The sequence below is a fragment of the Rhododendron vialii genome, chromosome 3a, assembly GCF_030253575.1.
Source record: "Rhododendron vialii isolate Sample 1 chromosome 3a, ASM3025357v1".
NCBI lineage: Eukaryota > Viridiplantae > Streptophyta > Magnoliopsida > Ericales > Ericaceae > Rhododendron > Rhododendron vialii.
The window spans coordinates 24070802-24081435 of record NC_080559.1 but is presented as its reverse complement, the minus strand read 5'-3'; the positions used below and the strand labels follow the sequence as shown (position 1 = coordinate 24081435).

The 10634-nt window shown below is 37.3% G+C and overlaps 1 protein-coding gene across 3 annotated transcripts; it reads right to left on the bottom strand.

Moving 5' to 3' along the window:
* Positions 1 to 1207: 1207 nt before the first annotated feature.
* On the bottom strand, positions 1208 to 9499 carry LOC131320601 (uncharacterized). Of its 3 annotated transcripts, none has more exons than XM_058351343.1 (12): positions 9383 to 9499; positions 8938 to 9273; positions 8330 to 8372; positions 7937 to 7990; positions 6195 to 6258; positions 5054 to 5110; positions 4633 to 4739; positions 4481 to 4519; positions 3132 to 3220; positions 2938 to 3016; positions 2067 to 2114; positions 1208 to 1673 (listed from the first exon to the last, which is right to left on the bottom strand). In XM_058351343.1, exons 2-12 carry the CDS (start codon positions 9135 to 9137, stop codon positions 1593 to 1595), a joined length of 861 nt encoding a protein of 286 aa, XP_058207326.1. In that variant the 5' UTR covers positions 9138 to 9273; positions 9383 to 9499; the 3' UTR covers positions 1208 to 1592. The 3 variants fall into 3 exon arrangements, with proteins under 3 accessions (XP_058207326.1, XP_058207325.1, XP_058207328.1); XM_058351342.1 differs by having other exon boundaries at positions 8938 to 9292; positions 9383 to 9474; XM_058351345.1 differs by lacking the exon at positions 9383 to 9499 and having other exon boundaries at positions 8938 to 9358.
* Between the last annotated feature and the right edge of the window lie 1135 nt (positions 9500 to 10634).

Sequence of the window (10634 nt, the reverse complement as noted above, 5' to 3'; positions counted from 1 at the left end):
GAAAAATTCAAACAATTGTGCACGGAATTACTTTATTCATTTATCCAATAATCATACATCTTTCTTTTCGCTATGAACTAACTTTGAGGGACAGGGCGTCATATATTTGTGTATAAATTTGCACTAAAGGAGTGAACAATATGTAGTTGTGTAAACATGTATGGTTGGGAAATAGTCTATCCAGAACAATACTCACTCTGTAACGAAAGTAGAGCTGTAAATGAGCCAAGCCGAGCTTTGTCGAGATCGAGCTTGACTCATTTACTAAACGAGCTAAAAATTCAAGCTCGAGCATTAACGAGCCGAGCTGAGTCATTTACTAAACGAACCTTTTTAATCGAACCGAGCCGAGCTTTTGTCGAACGAGTCGAGCTGAGCCAAGCTCGCAAACTGCTCGGTTCGTTTACAGCCCTAAACGAAAGCCTCTCACATTAGAAGAGGAAACATATATAACGGTCAGAAAATGGGTGAGTAACTAAGCTGAGATTTTTCACAGGTCATGCCAGCCTGAATCTAGCAAACTCTCATGTCTTATTGTTGTATAACTTCCATGTTGCAAACATCATTACCTTTATCAAGAATTCTATATGATAGGCTGATACTCCCTCCGTCCCAAAATGATAACCCCCTACGAAAAGACGTCCAATTTTAGATCAAAAGAATAAAATACTCAATGTTACATAATTTTTCAAATTTTTTTTGCACCAAATTAAAGAACTAATCAAGATCTTTAACTTGGTGAGAAGAAACTCAAAAATCATGTAAAGAAATACTTTATTTTTTAATTGAAAAGTGCACATCTTTTCGTAGGGGACTGTCATTTCCGGACGGAGGGAGTAGCAGTTTTGCCGTCAGTTCAGAAAATCTCATCTCTACCAACTTTTTGATTGGACAAAGGGCCGTGTCAAATTTGACTTCAATGGCATACTATCCAACTGTATTATTTCCTTTTGGGATCAACATCCAACTAATTCAATTGGGTTGTCTGTCCTCTATATTTTCCACTCAAATGACCAATTCACTGGACAATTTGGTACCAAACATAGTTTGGTAGTGATGATCTATCAATAACTCTACAGAGAACCATTTCTTGCATTGCTTTCTAAACCCTCCTAGATCTGTCTTCAAAGTCCCCATCAAAGACAAAAGGCAATGAGCCACTTCCAGTTATGGAAATTGATCACAAAATGGGAGGTAGAGTAAAAGCTGGAACAAATTACGTTGTCACTTTCCATATTTCAAATGCCTCCACACCATTTCAATCAGAATTCACTTTAAACTATATCACTTAAAGTCCTGGCCCAAAGAGAAGAACAAAACCTCTTAGGATCTCTGCTTGAATTATACTTCATTTATTTCAACCTGCCTTGTTCTGTGCTGAAACTGACACTTGGGCACACAACATGCTACATAACCTCCGAAACCAAGCACAAGTATAAGTAACCCTAAAAGAATGACAGCAAAAGTAGTAGAAGAATAACCTGATAGTTCAAATCCCTATGACTCTGATTGCATTAGTTTGCAGAATTCTAACAGGAAAGCCGGAACAATTGAAGAAAACTTCACAGCAAAAGTTGGACGGGAGCTGACATTCAGAAGTTGACACGAGAATAGGAGCTTCGATAACTTTCAGAAGGTCCTCTGAATTTCCGCAACAAGGACGCGTAAATACTCTGCAAACAAAAGGAGATGAACAACAATTGACATCAACGGGAATTCCTATCGTTGCTTCGTATCCCAGGTTCAATCCACTTTTTAAAGATATCATCAACTTGGCTATCCTAGATGCGCAGAAAAGAAGCTGAAAACAATAGTGGAACCACAACCAGCTAAGTGAAACTTGGAACTCCAATATGGATAGGAAAAATAGGAAGTTCTACAAACCAGCAGTAAGAACTTTCCAAGCATGTCATTCTGTCTTTTCTTTTCTCTCCTTGCTTTTTATGCTAGGGAAACACGTTTACTTCTTATCCTACTCTGTTTTATAGAAAAACTTCTGCAGCATGCTCGGTGCCTTTGATACTTCAAAGAGAAATAAAGCAAAGACTTGAACATCCAAGGAATACCTGAGCTCTATGTGGTAAGCTGGCCCAGATTTCCAAATTTGGAACCACCTGAAGAAAGAGAACACATGTTAAAAACAAGAGTAAGGAAACGCAGATGAAAGCTAAGCCCAAGCAACATGGTGATTGCTTGACTAGATGTTTAATAATGTTATCCGTGCGGAATTTTACATGTGGCGGCATGCATATTGCGTGGAAATTCAGCTATAACTTAGGATGTCATGGTGGTGGAATGACTAGGATGTGCAATTTCCTTTAGCAACAAATAAGATTAAAAGTTAAAACCTAACCTTGTTGCCTCTATTTTGTAACAGTTGCAGTTGATTAATAGGATTAACATAGCAGGACAGAGTCAGACCTAACTGTTTCCAGTGGCTAGTCATGCAGGAAGCTTTGGGCCAACTACATAGTATATATATTTTTAAACTCAGGGTGTCCAGGCCAGCATATGCACACTAATCCTGGGGACCAATTCCACCCACCACTAGTGGGGACCTGATTTAAGAGTTCATAGGTCACAGGTCTCGGGGTTCAGCGACCGTTGTTTGACAGCAAGGGATAAACATCACATCTCATCATAAGGGAATTGTTCTTATTGTCCATGTCATTCTAACAAAGTCTCATTTTGGCAAATTGGGTCTCATTTGACTTTTATCTAGTGCAACTCCTATGTCCTACATGCAAAGATCCTTTGTTTCATAGTTGAGTAACTTCATCCCACCAATCATTCCAAGCGTAACATTAGGATAGGAATGTGACAGAGGAAAATAGAGCATGCTAATAAAGAAAAAACTTTATGAGGCGATATAAGGCGCGAACAGCAATCCATATAGGAGCATCAAAATGAAAATTCAAGTTGAGAGAGTAAACATACATCTATACCACGAACTCCAAGGTAGAAAAAACGATAAACAATACCCGACAACAGATACCCTCCAAAGAGACATAAGATTCTGTAAAATCAGAGCAATCAGTGAAGTAGGTTTTGAATACTTGAAAACCCTGATAGAAGGCAATTAAATATCTCGCATGTAAGACATATCAAATTCTAAGGCTAAAAGTCCTTACACAATTATGAAAGTGCCAAACCAACCCAGGCCTTGCCCATGAACAGATACTACGTTGGCACAACCAGAAGGATGCCTTAGTACTGTAGCCTGCGAGGTGGGAGGATGAAGGAGGGTGAAGCCTACTTAAAAAATCATCAAATGTGGAGAGAAGTTGACCATCCATCCAACATAGAAACAATGTATAACTAGCCAAAAGTGAAACAATATTTAAAACTCACAGTATTTGTCATATGCAGATATTTGCAATCAAGCAACTTCGTACAAATTAGACTTAAAAGAATTGTGACCTCACTATGGGCAAAGAGAGCCAAAAAGCATTGCACCACCAGTCATAATTTAACATTTCTCTAATTTCACGACAACAATTTATTCATGGAAGCAGTCATCCATTGTATGATAAAATGTAAAATTTAGATTGAGAATGTTTCTATTCTCCCCTTCCAAGGTTGTGTAACAAGTCAGTATGGACTGTCGAACAGATTTGATGTACTGACATACTAAGCACAGGGAATCCCAGGGAAGGCACTACTGTAAATTGGATTAATACTTGTAGGAAAAAAAGGATCCAAGTACAGAGGCACTAAAAATTTATCAGATACTATATCACGAAGAGAGATATAACTAGCTCCAGAACTGATAATCCTTGCGCCAGTACATCTAGAAATACCTTCTAGAGCTATTGGCTTCTTACGCTATTGAAGCAGCGAATGGGCAAAGAGCTAGAGATGATTGCTAACACTCGTGAAACCGAGTCAGAACTTTAACTACAACGATGGAACAAGCAGGAAGTCATAAATTCAAAAATTGCTCTACCCAGAGAGCCACATACACACCCGACATTTAACCTTTGATGGAAAAATTTGGGACCTACCTTCTTAAAGCAGCAAAAGGTGTGGAAAAGAATTTGAGATACTGCATATGCGACTTGTCTTCATAGGCCAAGGAGGTCTACAAAAAGACTAGAGTGTGCAAGAGCAAAAGGTACTATAAGCCCAAATAGGATGGACATCTAATGGCCCCCTATTGCAATTCAATATTTACGCAAATAGCTTTGAATTCAATTGCTTCTTCAGTTAATGTAATTCAAGATTTACTAGACACTTCCAACATCAGTTTGCTAGAATAATAATCCCATCAAATAGAGATGATATACAACAATAAGTCAGTAACAAATTTATAGAGATGATATACAACAATAAGTCAGTAACAAATTTATGTGTACCAACACACCATGTAATCATACAGCAAAACACCATTTTCGGAAAGAAAAACACTGAAAATGATGAGACCAACTTCACTAGACCACTGAAGAACAGAATGAAACTTCTAGAAATTCATAGCACTCACGTAATTGCAAGTCCCAACTGTCTCCAGTGTCTGAGGTCCCTGAAAAACAGATATGATTATATTTCGGAGCCAAAAAATGAGTAAGAATCTACTTTGGAGGAGAAGCCATGAAAAAATAAATTAAAATAGACATCAAAGAAACAAGCTCTCACTTGAACTCCACTGGAATCACAGATCACAGACACAGCAAGTGAGCAGTTGAGTGTCTGGTCACCATTGGACATCTTAACAGTGACACCAGCGTGGGGATCCTTTTCATCTGCCATATTGACCAACCCAAAATAAAAAACAAAAAGAAACAGTAATATTCTCACACAATTCAAAAACAGAATGACGAGGTGACGCCCTACAGGCCTGCACCAAAGCATTGCAAGTGAAAACATATGCACAACCCCATATTGTGGGAAATTTCATAAAACCAATAACCAAGCTATATGGGTGATCTACCCATCACATAATACCAACATGCCAAAAGCCAGACAAGGAAAAATACAACCATCAGGGCAAAGAGTATTCTTCTTTCTTGAACTGGGAAGCAGTAGTAAATTGTTTCTGTTTTGGTGGAACTCTTACCAATCAGATGAATGCCCATGCTTGAGGTATGCCCAATAGTAGTACATACAGGATAACCTGCAGATACCAAATAATATTCAATTAGCAGCTTAAGAACGAGAACATCCACCTCTAACCTGCAGCATTCATTGTCCCCAAAGGCCCCCACCAACTTCAATAATGCAGTAGGATTTGTAACATGAAGAGTTGATGTCCGCATAAGATGGACATGACGTTATTATGACATTTTGCCCGACCACTAGACTAGGTTTCCCACTCTTTGGCCAACTCTAATCCTCTGAAAACAATCCACAGATGCAGTGACATCCAGGGAAATTTATGCCAGGACAGAGTATTCCTTGGTAGTTGGTATCATTAGAAAAATTTTAAAGACGGCGAAGAACAGGTCCAAGGCAGACAAATGGACACATAACGACAAAACTTTGGATGACTGTGTTAAGATCATTATGACGGCATTCCTTACAATCTGTTCGCAGGGTGTTACAAGAACTACGGTCCTGAAAATACAGTATGAAACACTTTTAGTGCTTACATATGACAAATCGCATAATGCGATAAAGTATGCTGACAGCATAAAACCAGTAACATGTGTCCTCCACAATTTACACTCTTCACACAAATAAAGAACCAATGAACTTATTGATTGATAGTTTATCAATGATTGACAAACACATAGAGAATATGTGACTCTAAAAACAAAACCCTCTTCATTTGTATCAATAACGAATAACGAATAACGAAGTAAAACATATACATCAAATAAGGTAATTTCTTGTTTTTGAATGGTTTGATCTACCATCATCTTGTTTGCCCCTTGGGGGTGTGTATTGAGCTTTATAGTATATCTTTAGTATCTGGTCAATATACACTTAACTTAAACTACCCAAAAAACAACGAATAAATGAAATTCAAGATGCTACTCAATTGAAGGAAATTATATAACTAACAAATTCAAGATAAATTCCAATATTAAACAATTAGGCCCATAATATTTTCAAACACTTTTTTTTTTTATCAGCTTCAAACAGACACTTACAGATCACAAAGTTAAAGTCACATTTCTACAGAGTGTCCTTAAAAAAAAGTTAAAGCATATGGCCAAATTTACCAGTAAAACACGAAAAAATTCAAGAATGTTTACCTGCTATCTTGTTAGAGACAAGGGCACTACAACCCATGCCACAACGCGATGGACCCCTGCAGTCCTGTAATATTAGAAAACACATCCAGCTCAATATGGAAGTTAATAAAACATCCCGTTGTGAAAGAGAACTTAGTTTTTCTTTTTTACTCTATATGCACTATCATATAACGAAAGAATGATTTGGAGGAAATTTTGGAGCATGCATCTTCCACGGTTCACCAAAGTTTTCCTACATGGTCTAAGGCATGGGACCGTCAAGTTCCTAAACATCTCCAAATGTAGCTTGAACGTACAGTGAATGGTCCAATGACTCCAATTACAGGCTATTCTACTCAAAAGTTGACAGTTGCCTCAGAATTGGAAGGTCTTTTGTGAAGCGGCAAACAGCAAATGGAGTCAAATTCAAGCTTATTGAGCTTTGACTTACTTACCATCATGACGTGAGGCATATTAGTCCAAATACTCTTGCTCTTCACAAGCCTTACTTAGCTTCTTACATATATTTAATTTCGCCTTTGTACATGAAAAATCAAATTTGAGACTTTAAATAGGCTATAAGTACAAGTAATTATGTATATACAACCTTGCCTAATCTTTTCCTGTAATCCGTTGGCTGATTATATTAGCCCACATAAGTACTACTTATAAGTACACGTGCCATCTGCCTACTAGCCCTTAGCTTAACCACGTGGCTCAAAAGCTATAACTTAGGTTAATAGTAGCTTGTAAGCATCACCTTATATACTACCCAACATTTCTGTATATAAACGAAGTGGGACTAGAGAGGATTTCAAAATCACCCCCACTTAAGATAGCGACGTCCTCGTTGCGCTCTATGGTCCAACAACTTTCAACCACCAAACGATGTGAGGCAAGTACCCGCTTAAGCACATCAAGCTCCTCAAGCTCGTCTCACAAGGGACCCACCCAAGCACTTCAAGCTCGTCACTTGTCGGACCCACCCAAGCGCTTCTCCTCATGGGACCCACCCCCCGCTTCTTATTGGTGTAGGTTTTGATACCACCTATAAGGACCCGCACTAGCTAACCTGCTCACCTTTAGCCCAATCTCATGGCTCAAAAGTTATAACTCAGGTTAATAGAAACTAGTGGACATTCCCTTATATACTACCCCACATTTCCATATATAACCGAAGGGGGACTAGAGATGATTTTATTTTTTTTATCGGCGGGACTAGAGAGGATTTGACAATAAAAATTTTCTAAATAAAATTGAAGACAGCCAGATATTGAAGTCTAAAGTTTTTCAATTGTATAAAACCTTTGCCTCAATTTTTTTCTTCATGTAAACTTCATAGTGTGTAAAGATGCGGAACCCATGCCAGCTATTCATCAGCCTTACTTATTCAAGCAAAGTTCATTAAGCCATAGAGCTTGAACTTTGAAGGTATATGTCTGAGCTTGATCATCTAATTGATGACTGACCAATCATGATTGAGCTTCTTGAAATTAATCCTTGGTTGTGTTCCCAACTACCTCAAAGTTCACAGTAATATCCATGTGATACAGCGAAATTTGCAAACACTGGCAAGTATTGGGGATATATGCTTTGTGAGCAAGAAGAACCAGATGTCCTATGCGAGATACCACAAAATTGTAGGACAACAAAGAATCTACTAAATCTTTTTATAGCAAGTTATTGTCATAAGTCAGCTAAGTAATGCATCTATTTGTTACTTCCTGCTTTCCCAAAGAGAATGGATATTGAAAAGCGCATACCTGGCAGTCAACGCATGTAGGTGGATAATGGTTGAAAATCATTGCATCGCAAAGCTGCACCATACAGAAAAGAAAATGGAAAATAAACTTCAAACAACACGGTATCAAATAAAATCTAGGAATAGATACATATATAAGAGTTTCCAAACAAAAAGAACGAGTTACATTTGCAACAACATGATTTTCAAAACGAAATTAGAAAACTTCATGGGAGGCCCCTTGCTAAGCTCACAAACTATCTTTTTCTTGCAAGTCATTATTTGTCAAGGATCAATGCTACTATAAATTCATTGTTTAGACACCTTCACATAGCCAGAGGTAACAAAGCTTATCCTAATGAGAAGATTAACATGAAAAAAGCAAAGAAACAAAGTTGGACCTGATAGAGCCAACCTGAAACCAAAGCACGGTCTCATTAACTTGCACCTTGTAAAACCTGAATTTTTAAAGCAAAAGTAAGAAAACACATCATCTCGTTAGAAAATAATCAGTTGACATCTCTTGCTACATATAGTACTTCTACTATCAAACAATAGGACATAAGTTCCACATATTTTAAACTAACACTGTATATCTGAATGACTGAAGCTCACAAGGGCTAGTGAACTTTTGACCATTGTTCACGCTACTACATAGATTCCTAAATACTAATAAAAGGGCAATTTACCAACCAATCACCACCTAATTTTCTACCTTAATTGTTTGGAAAATGACTTATGCATTCCACTTTCTTATAAATGCCCATAAAAAATTGTCTTTCAGTATTTGTATTGTGTGTAGTTTTAAGCACTTTAAAGGACAATTTTTTGAGTGCATTTTCATTACCCTAATAGATTTTGTTTTTCGATGTTGCTGAAATTGTATACAATACCAATCATTATAAAATTCCATACCCACATAAAATAAAATAAAAACATGGTACCCACACACGCATAGAGAGAGAGAGAGAGAGAGAGAGAGAGAGAGAGAGAGAGAGAGAAAGAGAGAGAGAGAGAGAGTACCCATCTTCGCTGAGGACACCGTGGGGGAATCTGGGGATGGGTAATGCAAGGCCGTAGTTGTAGAGTTTGTTGCGGTCAACAACACTGAGCTCGCACGTCGCCGACACCGAATTCAGGCTGACTCGGTGGATAATCGCCAATGCGAGAGACAGAAGAGCAACAACCCATCTCAGAGAATCACCACCGCGGAATGCCATCATCCTCTACCAACAATCTCATCACCAACTTATTCTATACATAGATTGCACTGGTGGGTCGCTTGGAATAATAATTATGCCAAGACTAGGGAGGCGTTGGGAGGGCGGGAGCCGAGACGGAGTCGGGTTGACGCGAGGTCTGTACGAAGAAGGAAAACCTGTTCAATGATTGATTTTCCAGGTGAATTTCTGGATCCGTTCTGTCAGAATTTAAAAAATATATATTAAAAAAAAAGGAGAGGAATTACTTGGAAACGACGTTGGAAAATTTTTACCAGACCGACAATGATTCTGATTCTTGATTGAAAAAAGAGTAACTGGATTCTCTTGGGCCCAAACCCCAGTCGTAATGTTGGGTTTTGGTCTCTAGTGGCAGCAGCACCCAGCAACCTTCCTAGCCCGACCCGTAAAGAAAGAGTGTGATACACTAACTAAAATAAATATTTATTTTTTAAATTAAAGAGAATATATTGTAAAAAAATGACATATCTTGTAAAATAAAATATAAATACTTTAAAAATAAGCACCTTAACGAAACGGGACCTCAGTTTTAAAGGGTACACTTTAGTTGCATCATCAATTACAAAGTGGTGGTAAGATCCCTTAAAATTTTACTAGTGTTTTAGTTAGTATTTCTTTTTATTAAGCTTTTAGTTAAAATTTTGAAAAATTATAGTAATTCGTATGGGAGAAAGCAGAAAAACTTTAAATATGAACCTAAGTTGAATGATATGGACACAATATTTTATATGTTGAATGGTTTAGATGATATTAAGCGCAAGATATATTTCTATTCATTTCTTCTAATTGTACTTTCCATTTGTACCCTTTTGGCATGTTTACCAGATTAAAAAAAAAAAGGGATTATTCTACCATCCGCTCAAAAGGTATAAGATAATAAGTAAAATGTACATTGATATTCGAGAAAGATGTATTGATATTTGTGAAAGTATTTTAATATCCGTGAGATATGAATTAATGTCCAAACTTATTTGAAATTATTGATATATTATTCTCCGCCTAGTAGAATGGAGGTTAGCTAGACTGGAAAAAAAAAATCTAGTTGATAATAGCTGGATCACTTTGATTTTTGATACTTTCAATCTTTCAACGAGCATCCCATATTATTCAGTTGATCATTTTGTAATACTAGGTTCTCCTTCGTGCAAGGCACGAAAATCATGCCCGCTGAAAAGGACGTATTTTGTTTTAGAGCAGAAATTGATGCTGTTTTTGATTGCTATGGTGGTAATGGAGTGCAGGAAAAACAGTTGACGGTAAAACTGGAAATGCAAGAATGGTAGTAGAATAGTTACGAAGGTATATTACATTAAGGCAGCATAACCGGAAATGCAAAAATGGAAGTAGAACAGTTAGAAAGCAAACGTAGAACTTTCTCGCACTATCTCAATACTAATAGTGCTTACTCTCAATCAAAGATATATAACTCAAATAATCAAGCATCGCAAAATTGAAATTAACATAAAAAGCTTGATCAAT

Excerpts from the sequence above, each read along its gene's own strand:
- LOC131320601 (XM_058351343.1), bottom strand. The coding sequence starts at position 9,137 with ATGATGGCATTCCGCGGTGGTGATTCTCTGAGATGGGTTGTTGCTCTT. Across the intron at positions 6,259-7,936 it reads CTACATGCGTTGACTGCCAG|GACTGCAGGGGTCCATCGCG; the intron begins GTATGCGCTTTT and ends CTAATATTACAG. Across the intron at positions 3,017-3,131 it reads TTTGGCACTTTCATAATTGT|AATCTTATGTCTCTTTGGAG; the intron begins GTAAGGACTTTT and ends CTGATTTTACAG.